The sequence below is a fragment of the Nelumbo lutea genome, chromosome 2, assembly GCF_056320005.1.
Source record: "Nelumbo lutea isolate HS-2025 chromosome 2, American lotus-T2T, whole genome shotgun sequence".
In the NCBI taxonomy this organism is placed as follows: domain Eukaryota; kingdom Viridiplantae; phylum Streptophyta; class Magnoliopsida; order Proteales; family Nelumbonaceae; genus Nelumbo; species Nelumbo lutea.
In genome coordinates, this window is record NC_142685.1 from 35,903,043 (window position 1) to 35,930,364 (window position 27,322).

Below are 27,322 nucleotides of genomic sequence, written 5' to 3' on the forward strand. Positions count from 1 at the left end.
TAATATCGTTAAATATAAAATTAATGAAAGATAATTCGGCCTTAAATATAATTTAATGAAATTAATGAGAAAGGAACTTATATCAAGTTGTACATAAGAAAAGAAATGCTTCAGATAAATTCTGTGTTCCGTGTGTCGGACTTGTACCGGAATGATACGTATCGGCCAATACAGTCCGATTCATTGCAAAATTTTGAACATTGGTATTAACCAATCAGATGATAAAAATTCATGGATGGGTTTTGATTGGTCAAAGCCCTTACGGTACCTTGGGGCATCATAGATTTTCCCTTCTGCTAGACCTCAACAACTAGACATGAAAAAGATTTATGGGATAGCATCATCCTTCTGATTATGAAACCCAAATGGGTATACATTCCATCCCAAGTAAATGTGGAAGCTACAGCTTGCTAAATCTAATCAAAATTTTAAAAAATTATGCTCCTATGAGCTGATATGTAATGGCCTACTGCACTTTTCGTGTGTAGTATGGTGGTTCTTAATGAACTTTTGGTTCTTAAATCTAACCAAAAGAAAAAACAAATTTGTTAGTTAATATATCCCATATCTTTACTTTATGATGATGCCAATATTTGGCTGGACTTCATATTTGATCCAGACCCCAAAGTCGAAATCCAATCCAGGACTATTGAAGTAAATAACAGGTATCTATCTTCCCCCTCATTTAACCAGATGCCAAAGACAAGCAATCGAAGTATCAACCGAAACTAATGAACATGCAAAAATTCTAGTTTCTTCTACGCATTTAGAGGAAGCAACTTGGCAAAGATTCCAGTTCTCTGTATCTGTATCCTCTCAGGAATAAAAAGAGCAAAAGGATCTAAATAAAAAGGGGGAGAAATAAAGGCCAACCAAAGCACCAACTCTATTTTGCCTGGGGATGGGAAGCAATGAAGTCAACAGCAAGATTGATGGAGCTGATCTTGTCTGCCTCATTGTCAGGAATCTCAAACCCAAACTCTTCTTCAAGAGCCATCACAACCTCTACAGTGTCCAAACTGTCAAGTCCAAGATCATTCTGGAAATGGGCAGTTAGAGTAACCTGCAAAAAATGCAGTTAATTAACAAATTCTCGAATATAATTTGGCAACTGCAAATAGTAACATTGAATGTATGGAAGGAAATGAAAATTTTATTTGCACATTACACATACAAACTGCAAACAGTAACATTTTATTTGCAAATTACAATTCAAAGACCATTACTAGTGCACAAGAACTAACAGAAAGTAATTTAAAAGTTAATAGACCATTACAAAGGTGTCAAAGACATAATATCGTATAAAAAGTAATCGAAGAAACAAACTTATAAAAGGAGTGCACCTAAGCCAAGGTGCAGGGCACACCAGGCATATACCTTTTGAAAGGAGCATCACTTGTTTTTCTTTCAGTAAAAAAGCATCACCTCGGTTCAAGCAAGCTGAATGCCTTAAAATGTGCACCTTTTAAAACACTTTAGAAACTTGTTTTATTTTTTCCCTATTTGCACTGAAACACAAATCTTCCCTGCTCTTAGTCCAATTACTATACTCCAAGCTAATAACAACACCGACACACAGGGATTTAGAATCAGCGTTGTGCAATACTTTTTTTTAATCAATGTGCAATACAAATTCAAACACCTCAAATTCCATTTAATTTGGATTACTTGAATTCTGATAGTTTCTAATATTCTGTCAAGATCAACTGCCCAAAATCCTAGAATTAGATTGAAGCTAGATTGTGGAGTTTTGCTTAATGTAGAATTCATTAGAAGATGTGCACATAGAAAAGATTCTCACTAGAATCTGATTCTGGACAGAATCCAGAGCCTAGAATGCTATTAAAAGGCTCCTTAATTCTGCTTGGGTCCAATTGCCCAATCCAAAGTGGAGAGAACCGCTGAAAAGTGAAAACCAGATTTAATTTAATTTATTAAAATCTTGGAGGCAGATAGTAGAATTTGGACTCTCACCCCCTCTGGTTCTTTCATGGTCGATGAAAATATTCCAAAAAAGTTTTCCTAGGAGTGTCCAAAGGGGAGGAAAGAGATGGGAAGCTCAGAACTGGTACAAGAGAGAAGGCATGGGGGCAAGGTCAAGACCAAATTTCTACTACAGAAAAGCGGTGAAAGGAGTTTGGCCGGACTTGGGACGTTCTGATCTGAAAACTGTCGAAGGTAAGCTTATGATATTTACAGAGATGAACAGGGTGGAAGCAAGAAGTTGGTTTTTAAGGGATTGTTTAGTTGGTAGATCTGGGTGGAAGGTGGGGTTAAAGGAGGTGGAGATCTGGGCTAATCAAATCTGGAAGGAGGTGGGGGGAGTGAAGGTGAAGAAGTTGGCGGATGAGCTCTTCTTGTTCATCCTGCCTTCCAGAGCAGAGGCGCAATGGATTCTTGAAAAAGGTTCATGGTCAATGGGGAGGAACCCTCTTCTTGATTGGTGGGGAGCTAGCGCGGGCTGTTTTTATCTGGAGTCGGAAAAGGACTTTGATCGGTCGGAGGATATCTGGATTAGGTTGTTCGGCCTGCCTCTGCTTCTATGGCGTCCGAGTGTCATCAGAGCAATTGGGGATGCGTGCGGTGGTTTTCTCGAAACAGATGATTCTCACTCTGAGTTGGCTACTTGCAAATGGATTCGAATGACGGTGAAGAAGGGTGGCTCGATTCCGGAGAAGGTGGAGATTGTTGCTGGGGAATTTCTCTTCTCAGTTTCCATTTGGTGAGAAGTCCTTCCATCAATTCGGAGGTGGAAGACGGAGGGGCTCACAGAAGAGGGAACTCAAAAGGTCGAGGACTCGATGGTCTCGAAGACAATAGTCTTAGAGGACGTCAATGAATGCTCTCCCCACTGCATGCTCATCAAATTAATCTAGGGGGAGGAGGACCGATGCGGGTGAGATCGCCGGAGAAGGAAGAAAAAGAAGATCGATCCTGCGGTTCTGATAGGAAACGTTCGATCCCAATACTAACGGAGGGCCAAGATTCAAAAGTCAGGGTGGGCCTTGAGGGAAGTGCCTCTGTTTTGAAAATGGGTCTTCTTGGAGATGGTGAGTTGGTCGATAATATTAAAAATTTAATAAAAGAGTGCTTAAGAGACCTAAAAGTGGTGCCTATAGAAGAGTGCTCACTAACAACAATTAATGAGGCAAGACTTCTCTCTGAAGTTGGGGATGGTGCAGATGTGGGAATTTCAATGAGGGTCCAAGATTCAGATTCGGGTCAGCTAAATCCATTTACCCGGCCTAATCAGAAGCCTAGTAGAAAAAAGAACCTTAAAGCTGCAAGTGAACCAAGATGGACCGGAAGTAGACCAAGACAGTTCAGCCCGGCTAGCTTGGATCCAGCTTTTTCTCTGGACCGGTTTAAACCGACATGGATCACTTGACCTTGTTTACAGGATGGACAGATTGAGCTTGCCACTTCGAAGAATCAGACCTCTTCTTCCCCTGAAGTAGAGCCTGGTGATGATAGCCTGGAGCACTCAGCCCCCCAGTCTTGTCCTTCTGAAATGGTGAAGGTGAAAGCTGATTGTAGAAGATTGAACCAACCTTCCCTTTCCATGGTCCCTTTGAACAAGCAGTTGCTGGAGGTGATGCCGCTGGCAGTAGTGGAAGTTGAAGATCAGTCTACAATTAGGAGTGATACTCAGAATCAACATAGAGTGGCGGAGGAAAATGAGCTAAGTCATGCTGCGGCAGATAGGAGAGAAGAAAGTGGCCAGATAGTGAGTGTGGGAAATTCAAATCTTGGGACTATTGAAGCAGTTAAGTCTAGTAGCAGCACTCCTAAGTCCTCTTCTTGGGTCACTTCTAAACTTCTAGGGTTGGGGAGCTTTTTGGGGGTCTTGATGGAGGGAATGGAAGCGGAGACAATGAAGTTCTTGGAAGAGATAGAACAAAGAATTCTATTGGAAAGGGGTAAGATGGGGGCTAAAAGAGGGGGGGACAAACTCCAAGAGAAGCAGAGAAATGATGTGTCTCTCTTGAGGCTTGAATGAGAAGGCTGGGAGCAGTGTTGGGGTGGTAAGGGGGTCGAAGAAAAACTGAGAGGGTGGGGGGAGTGAGTTCTAGGAGTGGGAGGTGTTGGCTCTTCTTTTGTCATATCAATGAATATTAAAATTCTTTCTTGGAATGTTCGAGGGCTGGGGTCTGGGAGAAGAAGAATGGTGGTTTGTGATTCCTTAAAGGCTTCAAATTCGGGAATTGTATTGATTCAAGAAACCAAATTGGAGAAAATTGATGCTGGTATTATTCGGAGTATTTGGGGAGATGGTCAAGTAAGATGGAGGGCAAAGGCAGCCAATGGGAGTGCGGGAGAGGCTTGCTATGTCTTTGGGATCCCCTAGTTTGTAGTTTGATTTCTTGTAAAAGTGGGAATTTCTCGATCTCTCTTGTCTTGAAGTTGCAGGATGGTAATATAGTTCAAGTAACAAATGTGTATGGTCCAACAGTTTCTAATCTTAGGAGGTGTTTCTGGGAGGAACTGGCTGATATGAGGGGGACTTTGACTCATCCTTGGGTTATTGGGGGAGATTTTAATGTCACCTTGTCGGTGGAAGAGAAGAATACAAGAAGTGGCAGAACTGTATCGATGAGGCAGTTTGCAGATTTCATTAATAATATGGATCTAATGGACATTCCCATTCAAGGTAATAGGTTCACTTGGACAAATAACCAGGATACCCCTACCCTGGTCAGATTGGATAGATTTCTTGTTTCCTCAAATTGGGAGGACATCTTTCTGGACTTTAGGTAGATATCTTTACCCAGACCTGTCTCAGACCACAGTCCTATTCAGCTTATTTGTGGGGAGAGGGAGAAGGTCAAAGCTCCCTTTAAATTTGAAAACTCTTGGTATGAGGAGGAAACTCTCAGACCATTGATGAAGAAAGTGTGGGAAGAACTTCAGGTGGAGGGATCCAATTCCTTTGTTCTGGCAAAAAAAATGACGGCTATAAAAAAAGAATTAAAATCTGGAACTTGGGGAATAAGTTAAAGTTGGGGACTGAAAGAAAAGTTTTATTGGGTATTATTGAAGAGATTGATAAAGTAGAAGAAATGGGTCCTATTTCTGAAGAGTTAAGTCTGAAAAGACTTCAAGCAAAAAACAGCATTGAAAAATTGGTGGTGAAAGAGGAATTGAAATGGAGACAACGGGCTAAAGTTAATTGGCTAAAGGTAGGTGACAAAAATACACATTTCTTTCACAAAGTGGCTAATGCTAGAGCTAGAGTTTCAATTATTAAGAAGTTGACATGGAAGGAGAGATGTGGTGAATCTGATTCAGAGATTAAAGCAGTTGCAACCACTTTCTATAAAGATCTTTACAAGGAAAAGTGGAAGTTGTGACCATTTCCCTTCAATCTCTCCTTTAGGCAACTAAGTGAGACCCAGAAAAGTTGGCTTGAAAGGCCTTTTACAGAAGAGGAAGTCAATGCAGCAATTAAGAAGCTTGAAGGTGATAAATCCCCTGGGTCGGATCTGAAGTGCTGGGACTTTGTGAAAGAAGATGTGATGAAGGTGTTCCAGGAGTTTCATGCAAATGCATCCCTACAAAGAAGTCTAAATGCCACTTTTATCTCCCTTATTCCAAAAATTGAGGGGGTTGTGAATAGTAAGGAGTTTAGGCCGATTAGCTTACTTCACAGTTTCTATAAAATTTTGGCGAAAATCTTGGCAGAAAGAATGAAAGGGGTGATAGGTAATGTTATTTCAAATAATCAGAGTGCATTTATTCCAGGCAAACAGATGGTAGACTCAATTTTAGTTGCTAATGAGTTAATTGACTCAAGGAGAAGACAGGGTATTCCGGGGGTTGTTTGTAAGCTTGACATTGAGAAGACTTATGGCTATGTCAATTGGAATTGTTTGGATAGGGTGTTGGACTGCATGAATTTTGGCCAGAAATGGAGAAACTGGGTTAGTGTTTGTATTAAGACCTCTAAATTTTCAATCCTAATTAATGGGCAGTCCACGGGTTTCTTTGGTAGTTCTAGGGGGTTGAGACAGGGAGATCCTCTGTCACCCTTGTTGTTCATCTGTGTTATGGAAATCCTCACTCTTTTTAGTAAGGCTACAGAATCGGGATTATGGAATGGGTTTGCTATCTCTCCAGGTAAAGAGAAAGTTAATATTCTTCAGTTTGTTGATGATACCCTCTGCTTTGTGGGCGCATCCCTACCTCAGTTGGAAACAGTTCTTGGAATTCTGAGTTGGTTTGAAGTGGTTACGGGTCTCAAAGTCAATCTGAGCAAAAGTAAGATCATCCCAATGGGTCAAGTTGTAAACTTGGAGGATTGTGCATAAATAATGGCCTGCCATATGGAGCTCCATCCGGTTAAGTATCTGGGGCTGCCTCTTGGGGCAAAATGTTCCTCTTCTTCAATCTGGTGTCCAATCATTGAGAGAATGGAGAAGAGGTTGGCTCTTTGGAAGGCTAAATATTTATCTTTTGGTGGTAGGGTTACATTGATTAAGAGCTCCCTGTCCAACCTCCCAACACACTTTCTTTCTCTCTTTCCAATTCCAAATAAAATTGCAAAGAGGTTGGAATAGCTTCAAAGGAACTTCTTATGGAGGGGTTGGGAGGATGAGAAGAAAATTCACATTGTTAAGTGGGAGCAAGTGTGTAAGCCTAAGGAGAAGGGTGGTTTGGGAGTTAGAAAAGTAAAAGATTTCAATGCTGCTCTTCTTAACAAATGGATATGGAGATTTGCTTATGAGAGAAATGCTTGGTGGAGGTGCCTCATTGCGGCTAAGTATGGTGTGGATTGGGGAAATTGGAAAACTCTTGATCCCCTTTCATTTGGGGGTAGTTCTCTCTAGGCTGGTATTTCTAAGGTCAGTACTCTTTTCATGAACGGGGTCAAGTTTAAAGTTGGAAAAGGGGATAGAATTAAGTTTTGGAAGGATTCCTGGTGTGAGGAAGGACCCTTGGTTGATGCTTTTCGCCGGCTGTTCCAAATGCTTGGTGGAGGTGCCTCATTGTGGCTAAGTATGGTGTGGATTGGGGAAATTGGAAAACTCTCGATCCCCTTTCATTTGGGGGTAGTTCTCTCTGGGCTGGTATTTCTAAGGTCAGTACTCTTTTCATGAACGGGGTCAAGTTTAAAGCTGGAAAAGGGGATAGAATTAAGTTTTGGAAGGATTCCTGGTGTGAGGAAGGCCCCTTGGCTGATGCTTTTCGCCGGCTGTTCCAAATTGCAGTGAATCAAGATTCTTCAGTTGCTGATAACATTAGTACCTCTGGGGGGGCTCCTTTACTTGGACTCCCCTATGTAGGAGGAATTTGCTAGACTGGGAAGTGGAGGAGTATGTGGGTCTGTTGGGGCAAATTCAAAATCAGAGAATTGATATGAGTATGGAGGATGAATGAACTTGGAAGTGGAATGCAGATGGTAGATTCACAGTTAAATCCCTTTTCCTTAAGATGTGCAGCTCAGGTCAGGAGAACTTCCCGAATGGGCAGATTTGGAACCCCACCTATCCCTCCAAGGTTAACTTCCTGGTTTGGACAATGGTTTTGAATAAATGTCTAACTAGGGTCAACTTGGAGAGAAGGGGTATTCAGATTCCTGATCCCTCCTGTGTTTTATGTGGCATGGGTGCTGAATCTATAGATCATTTGTACACTCATTGTCCGATTTCCTCTTCAATCTGGGGACATTTCTTCAAGAAACTAGAGGTGTGTTGGGCTATGCCTAAGTCTGTGAAGGAGCTGTTTATGAGTTGGAGATTGGAGGGTCTTAGCAAGAAAGGCAGGCTTGTTTGGAAAACTATTCCGTAGGCTGTTCTTTGGTCCATTTGGATGGAAAGAAACAATAGAATTTTCTGTAATCAATCTAAAAGTCCAGATGAGACTGTGCAGAAAGTGGTGGGGAAGATTTGCTCCTGGGTGTCAGTGAATGAGGAGTTTAAAAGTCAGAATGTTTCTCCTTCTTTGTACTAAATCATGGATGTTCTTGTAATATGTTTTGGGCCCAGGAAGGCCTAGTTGGCCTAAGTCTTGTTGTAATTGGCTTTCTCATTGAATAAAATTACTTTACCTTTTTCCAAAAAAAAAAAAATCTGCTTTTTTTATCAGTTTTAGTGCATTAACATTACCCATAGAACACAAAATCTCATAAAACAATGCACATCTCTTTTGTTGTAAGAGAGATGGTGTCTGTATAATGTACTGAAAATAAGTGATACTTACTTGCCAGATCAACCAAACCATCACATGTGCCTGATATTACATAAAGACAGCTGAAACTTTTTCCATAGTTGTGTTAAGATGAATGTCAATTTTTTTTTTGATTAATAACAAGATAAATGTCAATTTGTCAATAACAAGAATGGCCTAAGTGGGCAACCAGACTATATGAACATGACCAAATGGAAAGATAAGGAAGAAAGTATGAAGAGAGAGTTGATAAAGGCAGAAGAGGACAAAGAACAGAGAGAGGAATTCACCCCCTAGATTACCAAAAGTCAAACACTTGCAATATAAGGATGCCCTCCATAGTCTTCCAGTTACCTTTTTCTGCTCATTTGCATCCAGTTACCTATTCTGAAGATAAAGATATAGTCTACTTTTCTTTGGAAAGTATAGTAGCAAGCTCTGTAGTCTACAATGGGACAGACAAGGCAAAGGTTGAGCCTTGGTCAAGTCTAGATGCCCCAGCAAGCCTCCCTAAGGAAACTGCATCAATTGATGGCTTCTAAAAAGCTTTCCCTCAAAATAGTGGAAATAGCAGGCTTGCAAGCAGTTTTGGAAGGAACCAGAACACCTGAGAGGTTAAATATAAGAAATTTAAGGATGGAAATGATTCTAAATAATTGGCTAAGTAGTGATAGACAAGGAATTTGGCAGTACTAACATGACTTGAGAGAAATTAAGTAGGTTGCAAAGGAGAGGGTCAATTTATTTGAATGGTACCTAGATCAGCAAATTGCAAGGTGTATACAACAGTGCAAAAGCACAGGGGGCTTTTTGCACCCAAAGTGAAAGGTGCAAGGGGAAGCATGCGCCTTTTGAAGAAAGACAAAAAATTCTTAAACATTTTAAAAATGCAAAAAATGCAAAAGAAACAGTCATAATGTTGGAGCAATTACATGTACATACTCACTGCAAATATTACTTTTTCTATGATTAAAAAGAAAGGTTATCAGTAAAAAGAAGAAGCTCGCCCTCCAAATTTGTGACCTTGACACCTAGGCTCATGTGGCAAAATAGCTTTAAAGCTGTACCAAGCTAACCACTTAGGGGCATTCTACAACATGAATTGTTTTTCTTGTTTCCAGTTCCAAAAACAAATCAAAACCATCTGGTTTGAAATCAGATTGTTTCTTAAAACAAAAACATGAAAAACATGTCCTTGAATCTGGTTTTAAAAACATGTTTTCATTTGATTATTTAGCATCATATTCCCTAAATCATATAATTTCTATACTAGAAAATTTGTTTTTGTTTTAAAAACCATTATTTTGTCAGTTCCAAAAACATGTTATGTTTTGTGAAACAAAACCAACCTATTTTTCCCTTTGAAAACAAAAGCAGAGTTCAAGAACATGTTTTTATTTATTTATTTATTTTTGCTGATGTGGTGATTCAGAAAACAAATGAAAATAACATTTATGTTGTAGAACACCCCCTTAGTAATTAGAATATTGTTTTAAAGTGAGAAGCATTCCTAGAGCCTAAAGTGCAATGCAATGTGCCACTTAAAAAAAACAAATATACAAGAATATGCAAATCTCTAAATTCTGAAATAAAATATTTCATAAAGCTCAATAACTAAGGTGATGTTTGGTTAGGCTTTCTAAAAAAGATCTTTCACAGCTCAAAAATTCAAAAGATCTTGTTCAGTAACATGCTCTCCAAATACTTTCTTTTCACCTCACAAGAATGCTAAATGATGGAAACGTATTCTGGTTGTCATAAAAATAACTTGCTTGATCAATGTCCTCAAGCTTGGACCAGACCCAATGGTTGGATCATAGAAATGGAATTAATAGCCAAAACAGTTTTAGGTTGATTGGTTGTTAAAAATATTGAGCTGGTCAAACCTTTTTAGTACATGTGCAAACTAATGATGTAACCTATAATAACTATTATTTTAAGCTTATTTCGATACAAAAAATTAATAGATGATCAAAAGTTGTTTGTTATTTTTTCACTTGTTAGAGATTAATTATCTTTTTCAAAATTTTTAATTTTATTCATTTCCATAAATAATAATAATTCTCACTTATCACACTTATTTTTGGATTAATATGATGGATATATAATATTACATTCATGCTTGCTTTTGCAAATTTTCTACATTTTTTTTTTTGTTTTTGTTTTGAACCTTATATTATGTCATGGGTTGAAACATTTGATCTAGATAGTTGCATCCCTAATCTTCCACCCGAGGGAAAAAAAAATGGTTCCATTTTTGAGTATTTTTAAAACATTGATTATAGAATGGAAACTTAATGGCAAAGATTGGAAGAAAGCTTCAATTGAAGCTTCCCATTTTTGGTTTTTTTTTTTTTAACTCTAGCTTCTACTGCACATTGGCTTTCAAAGAGAATCTTAGCAGACCATAAAAGAACTTTCTTGAGCTTTATGGCTTTCAAAACCCCAGTCACAGCCCAACCAAAAAATACCTAAATTGATCAAGGCTTAGAGCATTATGTTACAAAAAAATTAATACAAAAGTTGAAACTTGTATATTCAAGTCTTACATAGGCCAAATTGTTTAAACCCTAAATTTCATAGGTACAATATACAATATAGTAAGTTCCTATTAAATACTAAATTCAAAGTGGAATCATAAAAATTTAGCAAAAAGTCAGGTGAAGAGAATCCCACAAAGTGTGCCTCACCTGTGAGCCTAGACGTATCCAAACTTTGCCTAAACACTGATGTAGATGAGACTATGGTAAAAGCCCTAAGTCACCGTCTTAGAGAGAGTTCTGGTTAAGTACTACATGTCTGTTTTTTAATGTTTGGTAGCTGACAACTTTATTAATAGAAGCAAAGAAGGAGAAATGTCAAGAAACTCTATCATAAAATGGAGAAAAACAGGCAAGAAAATACATATAACAAGTGATGAAATAAGTCAAAAAAATAAATATTAGCATTAAGACAAGGGTTTAGGATTGTGGCTTTATACTAAGGGCCACTTGGCCATGGAGATTCTCTCATGCCAGTCTATAATTTGTAATTTATTTTGGTACCAAGCTTCCTTTTTTTTTTTTCATATGGTATCTCGTTCGGGTGTTTGTACTTTCTCTGGTTGATTTGGAATAAAATATCAGTTGCCTATAAAAAATTAAAAAGAGGAATTCAAAACAACTTGGCTTCAGAGATTTTGAGGTAGAAGGTGATTCTAAGATCACTATGGACAGGATGAGAATGGAAAATTTGAGAGCTTGAAATCACAGATCAGCTATGCAAGAGGTGTGGCACCTAGAAAAAGAAATGGGAGCCCGATTCAGAATTTCTGATGGGCTACAAGAACAGCAAATGGCTTGGCTGATGCACTCGCCAAGCATGGGACAACTGGACAATCAGGGCATAACTGGTTTGGGCTTCTTTGTAAATTAACTGTCACATTGTAAGGTTGTATTACATGATGCTGTATCAGTGTAACTGTTGTTTTTTTTTTTGGGTGGTAGGCAACAAGATTCATTCATTCATTAATATTAAATAGAATTCTTGAAGCATTTATACAAAGTGTTTAGCATAGAAGCTATCTCCCCCTTTTATAAACAAACAATATCATACTAGATACTACATAACTGCCCAAAATAATCGATCCCTATGTGCCCCTTTCTTTGCTAAGTATCAACAATGTTGTTCGCTAATCTCTGCACCCCCTGAATGGCTGAACTTGCACTTGTATACCCCTCATTAAATAGTTGAACTTTTTCCATTTCATTTCTGCACATCCATAGAGTTTCCTTTCTATTCATTAATCCCACATTAAATATTTGCACCCCATGAACTTGCACTTTCATTTCATACCAAATTTAGTTAAAACTTTCTGTGTAAATTTTATATACAACACCTCTAGCTGTGTCCTTGTTATATCTGAGTAACATAGCTTGCCACACGGTATGATACTCTATTAAAGTCATCTGTAAAGAAATCATTCAGTTCCTCTCTCACTAAGGTGTAGTATCCAATGAACCACATTAACTGTAAGTTGTAACAGAACAATTAAAATGTCCCTGCCCCAATTGTTAGAGTATATCTATCTGGCATGTACTAGTTACTACAGTTACCTAGTTGGTTTTGACTATTATTTTAGTGTTTTTAGAGGCATTGAGATATGCCTGTGGCTGGGTCTCCTTAGGGAACATGTATATGGCATACTCATAAGGTTTGAATGAAGAATAGGCCTTTTGACACCTTAAATTCAAGGCATGAGCGTCATGACCATGTAAAATGGCACTAAGAATACATAAAGTCAACAAGAAATGCTATAAGTTATTTCTATTTTTATTTAATTCTCAACAAGAAGAAGGATTTATGTAAGTTAAACACTACTGTACCAATAAAGCACAAAATTCCAAATTTAAACACAAAACAAAATTTGTACTTTTCTTATGAGTAACTGAACAAAAAATTTTACTTATATGTGTCCTTTTTTTCCTGAAAAGGGTAAGCCTGTGATGTTTCTGTCTAGGAAAGAAACTTACCTTGCACTTTACTGTTTCAAGATGCTGCTTCATACTTCATATATCCAAGATATAAATGCACAAACAAAGTGACGTGACTTACAATTGCAACTAGAATGATGAAACAGAGCTCAAAATCAAACTGATGCAGTAGCATCAAAATCCCAGGATCTACCGATGTAGTAATCTAAATACAGTCAACAAAATCAAAAAGAACCTTTGTATTCCACGAAGAGATTCCAATGTAATGAGCCTATAGAATTATCTATTTCAATTAACATAAATAGGGTGATCTACTCAGATATTGACATCCAGTATATTTAAGGGGATTACCTGTTCCGAAACTATAGACCGGTGGCAGAGCCTACTACTTTCCAAGCCATACTGAGACCAAAAAATAAAAACAACCAACCAAGGTGCTACAACAGTAACAGGGCAATCAGAAATGACACCCATGTTGAATAGATCTTGTTTCCTGAATTCATCCGATAATTATTTCAGATTTTTTTGTTTTGATAATTGTTCATCCGACGTTTATATCTCCAGGGAAAAAAAAAAAAAAGAGAGGCAAGTGTGGAACCATTCACCATCTTAAATCAGAAATAAAAACATAAGAACCAGATGAACTCACAAGAGACATTGCATACATCTTAAAATATCGGAATTCATAAAAGACACTATAAAATCATTCTCACTTTAGTCAGACCCAAATTTTACCATTGCACCAAGCAATGGCCCATAAGATATTAGACCAACCAATATGGACCAAGAATGAAAATAACTACAATGAACAAGATAACAAAATCAATAGAATTTTGCGAGAGAAACGAGCTTGACCAAAATTACAATCAAATCACAAAGATAAATCGGATAAGAATTCTGACCAAAGATTACCGCATATATTCTTTCTGGAATTCTGAGCTTCATTACCAAATTTCAGTTTTCACGTTGATTGACATATGTTTATGAACAGAATCAGTAATAAACCCAAAAGGCATGATGATTTAAATCAATACCCTAGTTTCCCCTTCCAAAATAGGAAAAAAATAATAGGTTACCTTGGAAGGATCAACCTTCTGAAAGTTCTTAACGACGTTGATTATGCGATCAGCAACCTCTGATTTGTCGAGGAAGGAGCCCCTAATCTCCTCGGAGAAATGGCGCCGAAGGAGATTGAACGAGAAAACGAATGGAGCTTGACTTCGCCCTTGTACATTCACTCTCAGATGCTTCAGAATAGCATTTCTGGCCGCCATCGGAGCTTCCGGAGTAGAGCTTGCAAGTTGCAACAATCGCTTTTCCTTCAGAAGTGAAGAATGAAATGGAGATTTATATAAGAAGCCACAAGCATTCGTTTGTTTACCAGAAGACCCTAACTGACGTGAGAACCGAGAGGTAAATTGCAAAGCAACGCTAAGTCGCCAATAGTACACATTTTACAAGAGCGTGGGAGCTACGACTTATTCATTTGCTGGCACGTGGAGGTGGCTAACGATAATACTCAGATATCCTCGTAGATATGAACAATCGGGTCGGGTAAGGTAGGGGTGCAAATGGATTGAATCCGATCCGATGATTTGAACATTCCTTATTTGATATTCATATGGGAAAATAGGAATTCAATTGAATTCAGGATTTTTTACTTTGACAATCCTTGTATATTTTAAATATCATTTTTGCCCTTGTGTCACAAGTGACCATTTTGCCATGCCTTCAAGTGCCATCACCACGCCCACAGCATGCCATCCGAGTGTCCAAGTGTGTGTCTTGGGTGGGACATTGCATGTATTTTGTATGGAGGAGTGTCAATGGCATTATTATAATTCTGTAGTATGATTTTTCACATTTTTTGTTTCTTATTGTCACTCCCCCAAAATCTTAACATACTCTTTGAGGGGAGGTAAGTAATTGAGTGAGTCAATAGCGTGTAAAGGTTAAGCACGAGATCCCCTCAACACTGAACTGTGTGCTTGTGCTTACCATCATTCAATGCAATACAAGTAGCCTTTTGACTAATTTGTATGACTTCTTGTTGCCTTTTGTGTGTTATTGTTTGCATTTGTAGGTTTTCTCGACCCCATCGAGCACCGCACGGGACCTCGTCGAATAGCCCCGTGACAGTTGGTATCAGAGCAGGAGTTCCTTTCTAACCATTCGACCTGCGACGCGAGTGACAATATGAAGCACAACAGGGACATCATGGAGGATATCGAGCATGGACTCTCCACATCCCATGAGCCCGATGATGCGCCCGCCGACAACATCAACAAGGACAAGGCACTAAAGCCTAGCAAATGTGAGAAATCCACCAACAAGCATGCAGTCATTGACTTGTGCATGCTATGTTGCGAAGCCACTATAGGTGAGATGCGAGATTCGTTAGACGAGCTACACCAAAATATGGATTTCATGGAGAGTACACTGTGGAAGTGGAAGGCCGCCTAAGCGGAGTCGTGGATGAGGTCCGTGACATACTCAATGGCACGCTCAAGGAAATCTGTAGCACCATGTGCCAACAAGAAGGAAGCTCATCAAACTCGCATGTCCAAGACAAGCTTGAGAGATTTCAAGCGCAACTCGACGAGATGAAGAGAGAGTGGGCAACATGGAGAAGAACCATCTCCACATCAATGGCCACTTAGGCTGAACTGAATAAGATGAAAACCGAATGGGCAGCTTTGAAGTCCGCCCTAAACACCTTCGCTGATGTCCAAGCTCAACTTGAGGAAATCAAGGGGGAGTGTGCTGTCATGAAGAGAGCAATTGCCAACCCGGCCAGCACCTCAGCCTTGCACACTCCTTCCTACATCAAGATTCAGGAGCCAACTCCCTATTCAAGCACTCGCGATGCACAAAAGCTCGACAACTTCTTGTGGCAAATAGAACAACACCTTACTGCAGCCAATGTGGTTGATGAAAGGACTCAGGTACGTACAACTACAATGTATTTAATTGATACAACTACATTGTGGTGGCACAGAAAGTGTGTTGACATAGAACGTGGTATGTGCACCATACAATCATGGGCCGATATTAAGCGAGAGTTGAAGAGATAGTTCTATCCAGAGAGTGTAGAGTTCCTTGCCCGTCGAAGGATAAAGTCCCTTAAGCACGGTGACTCGCTCCACGAGTATGTGAAGGAATTCTCTGCTCTCACATTAGAAGTCATCGACATGTCAGATAAAGACCTATTGTTCAACTTCATGGATGGCCTAAAGCCTTGGGCCGAGCTCGAGCTCCAACGACACAATGTTCAAGACCTTGCCTCTGCCATGGTCGTGGCTGAACAACTTAGTGAACTGAGATTGTCGAATGATGAAAGGAGCAAGCCATCCAGCCCACGTGCCGCACATTTGAGTGGGGGAGATAGACAACCAAGTCCCCCGAGAGGGAAGCAGCCCTATCACAACCAGCCAGCACAGTACCAGAAGGGAAAGCACCCACAAGGAAGTCACAGCTCCTACAACAACTACCAAGGTAGACCAACCTGTCTGCCTACATGCTACATTTTTGGGGAGGAACACTTGACAAAACATTGCCCGAACGGGAGAAGCGAAATGCCCTCATTGCTAAGTTGAGTGATGACGAGCATAGTGATGGGTGCCCTACAACTTTTCAATGCTATGATGAACAAAGGGGCTAGCTCCAAACAGCTCGTCTCAATTAAGAGAGGACTGAGGTATGTTGATGTAACCCTTGGCGGGAGGCCAACTAGGGCCCTAGTTGACACGAGGGCCACTCACAACTTCATATCCATTACAGAGGCCAAAAGACTTAATCTGGCCATCTCCAAAGAGCCCGACTGGTTCAAAGTAGTCAACACACATGTCAAACCTACTGAAGGCATGGCTTGCCAAGTAAGACTACAACTCGACACTTGGGATGGAGAGATTGACCCCTCCGTTATTCACATGGATGACTTCGATGTTGTCCTTGGAATGGACTTCATGATATAGGCAAAAGCGTCACCGGCGCCTCACCTTGGCACTCTGATCTTGGATGAGCAGTCACCTTGCATGGTCAACATGATCGCCACGACCAATACCAAGAATAAGCAAGTCTCAGCCTTGCAACTCCAACACCAACCTCAACCTCAAGGGATGGCAAAGAGATCTACAACCACCACCACTATTGTAACTAGAAGTGATCGCAGCGACTCTAGGAAGAAGTCAGTGCCAGCGTCACTGCCAACACCGCCACAGCACCGGAAGCCACCTTTGTAGCAAAAGCCTCATATGCATACAACTAATGGGCCCAAGAGAAGACCCATGGCCAACTTCAACTATAATCGTACCCACTACCTCAATCATCGGGGAGATCGAGTGTCACCCAAGCAATATAGGAATCACATTCTCACTTCTCCTCAAGCCGAACCACGTAGTAGCACGATGGGCAGCCATCCTTGGGCATAAATGCAGGGGAACCAATACCCAAAAAATCCAAACCATCACTTTGACCCAACCTTGGCCACCAATTTTCCTACCACCATCGGGGAACATCCAAAATCCTATCTTGAAGTAGCCAGGCAAGGACTTAACTTAGGGACTAGCCATAGGTTTTCCCACCATCAAGGACATCCACAAGCCATCCACCCAACCTCCTATTTAGGCCTTGGAAGAAACCCTGTCCGTGGAGTAGTTGAAGGACATTCCTTCACCAATAAGAAGTTTGAGCCACAAGCAGAAGGTGGTCTTCAAGGACGAAGGCAGATTTGAGTGGGGGAGAATGTCACAAGTGACCATTTTGTTGCGCCTTCAAGTGCCATCACCACACCTTCAACATGCCATTCGAGTGTCCAAGTGTGTGTCTTGGGTGGGACATTGCATGTATTTTTATTGGGGGGGGGGGGGGGGATTGCTAATGGCATTATTGTAATTCTGTAGTATGATTTTTCACATTTTTGATGTTTCTTATTGTCACTCCCCCAAAAGCTTAACGTACTCTTTGACGGGAGGTAAGTAGTCGAGTGAGTCAATAGAGTGTAAAGTTTAAGCACGAGATCCCCTCTACATTGAACTGTGTGCTTGTGCTTACCATCAATCAATGCAATACAAGTAGCCTTTTGACTAATTTGTGTGCCTCCTTGTTGCATTTTGTGTGTTGTTGCTTGCATTCATAGCCTTTCTCGACCCCATCGAGTGCCACACGGGGCCTTATCGAATAGCCCCGTGACACTTGTACAATCGAAAGGGCTAATTTAGACCTTAGACTTCAAAAAAAGAAAAGGGCCAACCATAGATAGATAGATCATCACCTGTGCCATTTGAGGTCGATTAAAATAATGAAAAATGTTGAGTTGGCATGCCCATTCAGCATATGATATCTCTGCGAGGCCCAGTCTTGAACGGTAAGCCCTACACGTCAACCATTGTTCTTGATCATTTACCCAAACTTCTTTTTTTCAAAATATCTTTGATCAGCAGCTACTCTAGTCCGGTCGTCTTCTCCAACCAACTCCTCCTTTGTTGTCATTCTTTGTTCATATCTTTCTTCATCTCATTAGAGGTTTTGAACAATGTATTTTGAGTAATGTTTAGGTGTTTAAACGAGTATAATAATTAGGTTGCTTGATATTACACTCTGAAATGGAATCACACTATGTATATGAGGCAAAAACATATTTCATTATCATGCATCAAGCTGATGCCATTGTTCATTACAACTCATTCATTGTTACAGCACAATAACAAGAAGCCTATCATATCCATCTTCTAAAGGCAACCTAACTAATTAATTAGGCAAATACAGAAAAACCAAAGCAAAAAGCATGTCTTCTTGTATATGCAACTTCCTTCATATCCATCAATTCCCCCCCTTAATTCTCTAAGCTCCTTAATAAAAAATTTATGTGACAATTGTCCAAAATGACTACCCTCCAAACCTTCACACAAACATTTTCTCTCCAGTTCTTCAATTTGCCTCATCAACGACCTTTCCCTTTTCAAGAAGTTCCTTGATCACCTCAACTACCCTTTTTGGAAACTTTTCTATATCGTGCTACCTAAAGAAATCACACCAATTTTCCTACAAACAAAGTGCTTCCTTAGAATAAAAAAATAACAAAATTAAAAGAAGAAACCGTATTTACACATTACCTTGTATCTTGGACGACCATAGAACCTCCTACTAGGATTGTCCAAGCTACCATTCTAGGAGCTTTTAGGTTACAATGACAAAATATAGGTTGCCCTTCGTAGTCAAAGCTCCGAGACCGGTGACTTGAGTTTGATGATGATGACCCTTCCATTTCTGCAACAATGGCATTGAATGATGACAAAGAAGAGGGCAAGGTTAATCAAACTCCTAGTGTGATGTAGAAGATAACAACTGTATGTGTTTTTATAGAACAACCAGAGCTAGGAGACCACAAGTCTTTTAATAACAACCAGAGTGCTTGATCTGTATATCACTTGTGGTCGGAGATGGAGAAAATGATGGGGTGCCTCCATTGAATTTTACTCTACAACTTATTCTTGTTTGAATGGGATGACATGTAGTGCTTAACGTTCAAGAGTGGCCCCCACAAAGATATCAGATGCTAAATGGGCATGCCAAGTCAACATTTTTCATTATTTTAATCGATCTGAAATAGTGTAGGCGATGATGTTACAAGCATTGTTTGGCTTTGCCTATGGTTGGCCCTTTTTCGAAGTATAGGGTTTAAATTGAACCTTTTGATTGTACAAGGGAAAAAAAGTGGCCTTTTCGAAAAGTACAAGGTTGTCAAAGCCAAAAATCCATGAGTTTGGATTATGGATGTAATTAAGTTGAGTCAATCCCCAACTCAAAAACACAGATCTCAAAACTTGACTTAGCTTTCATGTCTTTGGTTTGAATTCAACTTGAGTCAATACTTACAAGCTACTCGAGCTTGGCTTGACTTGAGCTGATTACAAATAAATTAGTATTAAAAATTATAAATAAATTAATATTAAGCATATTAAAATTATTAAAAATGAAAATATATTAAAAACTATAGATAAGTTAATATTATAAATACAATAAATAATATATTGTCAAAATCAATTATAAATGTATTTATTTATATTATTAATAATTGAATATCAAAAACTTATTATTTATTTAGATTATAAATACAAATATATTAAAAATAGTATTTTATTATGAGCTCAATTAGGTTTATGAGCCACTTGAGCTAGTTATTGCGAAGCTCAATCTTAGTTCAACCAAATACTTGACTCGAGTTGAGATCGACTCAATCACTCAAACTCAATTGGTATGATCTGAGTTCAAGTATTTAGTGAGCTGAGCTTGAGTAGCTCATGAGTAGGCTTAGGTCGCTTACATCCCTAATTTGGATCACTCCCTATCCAATATATATGATGAAAATGGTTGAAAAAAAAGACTTGTATTTTTTTTTTGTTTTATATAAACTGTTATCTTTTTCCTTTTAATAATTTATTAAAACTTTCATATCAAAACAGATTTGGATTTGGATTTGGATTCAAATCAACATTTGTGAGATTCGATCATATTAGATCTAAGATTTGTATTATTGCATTGGATTTAGATATATCCTGATTTGATTAGAAGGGAACCCACATTTGTATTATTGCATAACCAGTCCAAGAAATGTGGTTTCCTTCTTAAGTCTGAGACTTTTGGAAAGTGAACTTTATTTAAGGAATAACAAAATGTGTTTATAACTCAATCCCAAAAGTTGTGATTATAAAGAAGCCAAGTGAAGTTTGCACTCATGCAATTAGGGCTGTTCATAACAAGACCCAAACCGACCAACCCGATCTGATCCAACCTGAGTTGGCCGGTTTTTCTTCAGCATTGGTTGGTTTCGGGTTACAAAAAAACATAAATCGATGGTTCGGTTCGGTTTCGGTTTTCATTTATGAAAATCGAAACCAAACCGACCCGAACCAATTTAGATATATATTATATATATAATATATTTCAGATATTATATATATATATATATATATATATATATATATATATATATATATATTTCAGCTTTATTTCAGAAATATACATATTATATATAAAATTTTTCATATATAAAATATCAGTTCTAATCCATTAAGTCATTTTTAATTTCCAGGCATCCAACCTTTGCTTTCTTAGACTTGAATCCTTTACCGTTCACACCGAGAGAATCATTCACAAAACCGACCCAAACCGATTCAAACTGTCTAGGTCGGTTTTACTTAGTACTGGGTCGGTTTCGGTTTCATTTATAGGTAAATCGACCAAGTCGGGTCGGTTGGAAAAACGCCAATAAACCAATCCAACCCGACCCATGAACAACCCTACATGCAATGTTTGTTAGATGCAATCTTACTTTCCCAAATAAGTTGAACTGCTAGCAAAAAGAAAGAAGGGAATAACAATAGTCATGCAAAAGGCCATACCTTCAGAGTTCTTGTGGAAAGTAAGAGGTATAAGATCGGTGAATTGAAAATATCAAAATGACTTGGATTAGATTGCAATGAAAATATATTGAAATCATAAAATCATATTGGATAGGATAGTGGATCCATATACAAATAGAATCAGATTCAGATCACCCACATTTAAGAGGACTTTGAATTTGATGCAATAGCTTCTGGCTTAGCAAAGTGAACCCAACATTGTAGAAGCTGAATCAAAAGTCCTAGAAATCAGAATTTTCACTGAGCTAATCAACTTTTAATTTGTTGAAGCTTGTTTTGGTAGCTTTTTTAACGCAACTCAGTCGACACTAATGACGTAAACACAAACATACTCGAGCTATTGTTGATCTACAAATAGGGTTGTTCATAACAAGACCCAAACTGACCAACTCGGTCCGATCCAACCCGAGTTGGCTGGTTTTTCTTCAGCACCGGTCGATTTTGGCTTACAAAAAAACATAAACTGATGGTTCGGTTCAGTTTCGATTTTTGTGTGTGAAAACTGAAACTGAACCGACTTAAATATATCTGATATATTTCAGTTTTAATATATATTTGATATATATGTTTCAGATATATATTTGTGGAAATATATATATTTCAGCTTTATTTCGGAAATATAAAATTTCAGCTTTAATCCATCAAATCATTTTTAATTTCTAGGCATCCAGCCTTCGCTTCTTAGACTTGAATCCTTTACCATTCACACTAGGAGAATCCCTCACAAAATTGACCCAAACTGACTCAAATCGATCAGGTTGGTTTTACTTAGTATTGGGCCGGTTTCAGTTTCATTTATAGGTAAACTGACCAGGTTGGGTCGGTTGGAAAAAACGCCAATAAACTGACCCAATCCGACCTGTGAATAGCCCTATCTACAAAAGAGTTGACAAAGCAAATAGAGGAGTGCAACCTGAGCAAACTCCAAATTTCTTTTATCTTGGACTGCCAACAAAATAATGGGAAAGAAACAACACAACAAAGATTGTACATGTATTACGAAAACAGAGTGGGTGACATAATGGGGTGGCACCAAAACTAAGGAAGTCTCTACACCCTTCAAGCACATTCCCTTCTACTGTTGCGCATGTGTTACCTTTCTATACCAGGATCCCTAATTTTCTTTTTGGTATTTTATTCTTATTCAATTTTATCTTATTCTCCTTTTGTACTTTTCTGATTTCATATCGTTTTTCCTCTTTGAGGTAGAAGACAATGAATAGTGTTTCTTTTGAAGGGTAGTTTAGACATTTTTAAAAAAATTAAACCACACATGTCATCACATGATATAGATAACAAACAAAGACTAAATTGACAGTTTTCGAGAGTTTAGGGATTGTATTGGCATGTTTTGAAGTTTGGGTATGAACTTGTAACAACCCCTAAAATTCAAATATATTCCACTAAATTGAAGAACACAACTGCCATAAATCTCTTAAAGAATCCAATTCAACACTCCAAAGCAAATCACATTAAAACTAAGGGTCTATTCGTTTCCTCTTAACTCTTATCTCTTAAGAGGAATCTTAGAACTTTAAGAGGAAAATGGGTGTTCATTTCCCCTTATCTCTTAAAAAAGGAATCTAACAACTTTTTGTTTTCCAATGATACCCCCAAAATACAAACAAAATTTCTCATATATAAGATTAAAATGGATACTTGACAATTTTTAGAATTTGGAATAACATTTTCTATATTTAGAGTTCAAAGGAAAGAAAAGTTCACCAATACCAATATACCTCTTAATGTAATTATTGTACTGTTAGACGTTAGAGCAAACAAACAGGCCCTAAGCATCATTTCATTAGAGCACATTTAGAAATTAATTGGCTAATATTTTCACCAAACCATTAGGTGATGAGTAATTTACATTCATTAGAAGAGAATTGGGAATGATTGAAACCGATTAATCTTGATATTCAATTTGTTTAAATGTCAAAATTCTGCATTTTGGAGGTGTTAGAAGTCGACTTACTATCATAAGAAATTGATTGGTTAAGTGTTTTGGCTCCTATTGTCTAGGAGTTAACTTGGCTAAGGGAAATTTTTTTGGGTCATTAAGCAATTGACTACTTGCCTTAAGAAGTTGACAAGTTGCTATGAAGTAGAAAAGTAGTTAATTATTTCAATTCAAATTGAGGGGTCTTGTGTCTATGAAAAGAGAAAATAGACAAATTAGAAAGGGTTAGTAGAGGAAAAGCATTGAGAGTTGTGATTGGTAACCCTAATCTTAGGCTTCCCACAAAGCTAAAGTCAAAGATCTGAGTGTGTCCATGAGGGTATTGCATATTGTCAACGCCCAAAAGGTGGACACTATAAACATCCCTTGAATCCCTCCTTAAACACTTCACACAATTAATCCAACACCCTCTAAAGGCTCTTGGTACCCTAAAACCCATGCTTATCAAATTAAGGGCTATGATCTCCTAAATCCTCCAAATACAAGTTTAGACCGATTTCACCCTACCAATGAGTCCAGGACCCTCAAAAACCCCACCCTACCAAATTTCATCTAAAAAGTCCATCCCTCGTTACCAACCCTTGGATCAGAATACTCCCTTGTTTGTAGCTTTTATTAGAACAACCGCAAGAACCTCAAAATATCTGAAACTTCACCACCCTTCCTCTTACCTAGAATACCCTTAAATTCACCTTGTTTATACTACCCCTTGAAAACCTATAAAATACCCCACCTTTCCTCCTACCCAGGATATCCCCAAATTCACCTTGTTTGGACCATTTTGCCCCTAAAAGCCCTCAAAATACACAAAATACCACACCTTTCCTCCTACCTAAACTACCCCTACTTGAGCCCTATAAATAGGGGATGTGGGGGGACCCAAGGCATTGAATCAACCTAGGGAAATGGTCCCCTTCACCTAAATATTCTTGTCACATCAGGTGAATATTTCATCTTTGCTTATTTTTCTCTTTTCTTCAAATATGTTTATCTTTTTACCAAAAGGGAAAAGGAGGGAGCATTCTATTTCGAGCCCCTTCTCTTTCCTCCATCTTCTTACCTAGAAAAGGAAATGAAGGAGGAGCTTGATGACATGGAGAAGAATGGATGCCATGAACGGATGTCGGCCATTCTAAACTGTCTCTTCTACACCCAATCATTGTTACCCCTAATACTTTATAAATTTTTCAATCTCCAACAGTCCATTTGGCACACAAGGTCGGCATTACCAGGATGCCATTACTATTTGAAAGCTTTGGAGGTGCTTTGGGGGTTGGAGTTTGTAAAATCTAATTCCCCATCTCCTTGAATCACACTGAGGTAAGCTCTCTCATGATTACTTATTTACAACCAACTTGTGCCCTGGGTAGAGAATAAATGAGAGTTTGGTTAGGCGTCGGTTCTCTTCTTCCTCTAAGTATGAAACCAGTTCCAAGAGAGGTGTGGAGAAGGAAATCCTAGTATTACCCCACTCATTGGATGCTAGCTTGAAGAAAAAGAGCTCAATCGAAGTAGAGGCTTGGTACCAAGAGAGATGTGAAGAGGGAACCCTAGTACTATTCCACTCGTTGATCTCTAACCTAAACCCTTTTAGGATTGTGGAAAGGATAAGCCCATAATAGTTCTTAAAAGATGAAATGATTGAGAGGTATAGAGTTCAAGCTCCTACTAAGCTTTGTTACCAAGTCCAACATTAGAGTAGATGTTTTCTATGCTAAACAAAAATGTAAATAATAGCAATAAGAATGATAATACCAATAGATGAATATGATAAATACAAAGAATTTAATAATGGTGGTGATAGCAATGTAGGCACACTCATTCTTGCACATTTATAAAGTTCACCAAAGTCTGAGAAGGCTTTCAGACTTAGTTTGTAATCACCAAGAGTGAGTTCTTGAACACTTAGGAAGTTTCCTAGAGTCCAATCAAGAAGGCTTTTTGACTCGATTTATACTCACCAGGAGTAAGTTCTTGCACATTTAGGAAGTTCACTAGAATCTGAGAAGTCTTTCGAACTTAGTTCGTACTCACCGGGAGTGAGTTCTTGTACATTTAGAAGTTCACTAGAGTCTGAGAAGGCTTTCAAACTCAATTCATACTCATCGGGAGTAAGTTCTTACTCATTTAGGAAGTTCACCAAAGTTCGAGAAGGCTTTCAAACTCAATTTTTGCTCACAAAGTGTAAGTTCTTGCTCATTTAGGAAGTTCACCAGAGTCTGAAAAGGCTTTTAGATTCAATTCATACTCACTTTCAGACTTAATTCATACTCACTAGGAGTTAGTTCTTGCATACTTTGGAAGTTCACCAGAGTCTAAGAAGGTTTTCAGACTCAGTTTGTACTCATTGGGAATAAGTTCTTGCCCATTTAGGAAGTTCACTCAAGTTTGAGAAGGCTTCCATACTCACCAGGAGCAAGCTCTGCTCATTTAGAAAGTTCACCAAAGTTTGAGAAGGCTTTTAGATTCAGTTCATACTTATTGGGAGTGAGTTATTGCATTTGTTGAGAGGTCTACTACATTTTGCTAGCACTCTGTTATTTCATTTTTGGTCTAGGGAAAATGACATTCACATAGAAAGGAGGGAGGGGGTGCCTAACACCTTCCCTCTCTCCTCCCCAACTTACCCAAATGGCCTTTGTCTTGGCATGGGAGTCACCACAAATTAAAAACAGCCTAAATTCAAATTCTAGGAGTCCCATCCCATCACTCCCTTTTCTTTTTAATGATGGGTGGCGGCTCCAACAGTTCTACCATGAAGTGGGCCACTGCTAGTGTCCACACATATCATTGTGGCCAAGTTTGTACTTCCCAAGAAAAGAGCATTCGAGACTATTTTAAACATGGATTTGCTTATGTTGTATTGTCTTAAGACTAGTAGATCCATTTTCATGTCATGTGATGATGCATCACATGTATGAAGCTTCATTGAATAACCATTTGGCTTAACCATATAGAGTGGAAATTACTAGGACCTTTGATACTACAAGTAAAAGTAGCACGCCAATCATTTGTCGCCATGTGGGTGTCCAACGCCACCTCAGGACTTAAAGTAGCTTTAGGTTGGAATTGGTCCACCAGTAAAACAGATTCGTGTCACATCAAAGTACCTAGGCTAGTTGAAGACAACTTAAGAAAGACCGACCCATGACGTCGGACATCACCTCAAACGGTTTATACAACCCAGGCTTCCGATAAGTTCCCTAATCTCGTAAAGGCCGACCTATGTCACTCACTCGTCTTATACCATGCAAACCATCTAATACCTCTGAGACACTTGGGGGCACGTCGCTACTTAGCAGAGGTTATAGGAGTCTCCCTTGTTTCTTGGGAAAATGGCGAGCAGTCCACTCAATGATCGTTATTAGGTATGCCTAAGATCCTGGTGGTCAAGGCCCATTATCTCGGAGGCATTCTGATCGCTCCCTAGAGCCTACTTAAGGGCAATCCCTCACCCTCAAATGGTATGCTCTCTATTAGCACTTAAACTCTCATTCTGCTCTCCCTCCACTCAACTCTCTTTAGCTCTCCTAGCTCAGCACTAACTTGATTGCTAGAGCCTCCGCACCTGGGTCCACAACCCAATCACTCTGGCGCCATCTCCTTTGCAGGTACAAGCCAAGCGACCTCACCTAGATCTCCTCTTCAACAGGGACCAGGGCAGGTCGTACGACATCACTATAAATGTTACTCTTGGGAATGAGTGGATAATTAATCCCCTTGATAGTAGAATCATCAATGCCTATACTTTCAAAAATATGAATCATGGTTTTGAAAACCAAACAATTGGACTACTTTGACTCAAGACTTTGTTAGGCAATTGGTTCCGTTTCACCCTAAAACAATTCTTGGGCAAAAAGTTGTTGATTTAGTCAACGACCCTCTAACCAGGGCGATAGAACTATCGACCTAGACAATGGTTTTTTGTTGTTTTTTATTTTAATTATTTTTTTATTTTTTTCATTTGTTTAAATCAAAATGGGTCATCCCGTTCGAACTGAACAGTCAGACCTTTTGACTTGAGAATTGGTAGCCAAAATGATTTCATGTTTGATCTGATTTTTAAAACCTTGATAAGAAACTTTAGAAGGTTGAAATGGGTATGGGTGGAGCTGGGGAGAGAGTTTCATAAAGAAGAAGAGACTAAGCATGAAAGAAAGCATCAGGAGCACTAGGAGTATTTTCATGAGGATGCTCCCATGGCTGATTATGGACGTCCTGTACCTCAAGTTGTTCCACTTGTTTCAAGAGAGTTTTATAGTCATTTTGATCTTGCATCTTATTTTACTACAGAATAGTTG

The 27,322-nt window shown here is 38.8% G+C and overlaps 1 protein-coding gene across 1 annotated transcript; it reads right to left on the reverse strand.

Annotated features, from left to right (window-relative positions):
* Positions 1-544: 544 nt before the first annotated feature.
* Positions 545-13,961, reverse strand: MTACP2 (mitochondrial acyl carrier protein 2). Its single transcript, XM_088973754.1, has 2 exons — positions 13,715-13,961; positions 545-1,063 (listed from the first exon to the last, which is right to left on the reverse strand). The coding sequence occupies exons 1-2, from the start codon at positions 13,910-13,912 to the stop codon at positions 887-889; spliced, it is 375 nt and encodes a 124-aa protein (XP_088829880.1). The 5' UTR covers positions 13,913-13,961; the 3' UTR covers positions 545-886.
* Positions 13,962-27,322: the final 13,361 nt, after the last annotated feature.

Coding starts and splice junctions, on each gene's coding strand:
- MTACP2 (XM_088973754.1), bottom strand. CDS start 13,912: ATGGCGGCCAGAAATGCTATTCTGAAGCATCTGAGAGTGAATGTACAA. Junction 1,064..13,714: donor AGAAGGTTGATCCTTCCAAG/GTAACCTATTAT, acceptor CATTTTTTGCAG/GTTACTCTAACTGCCCATTT.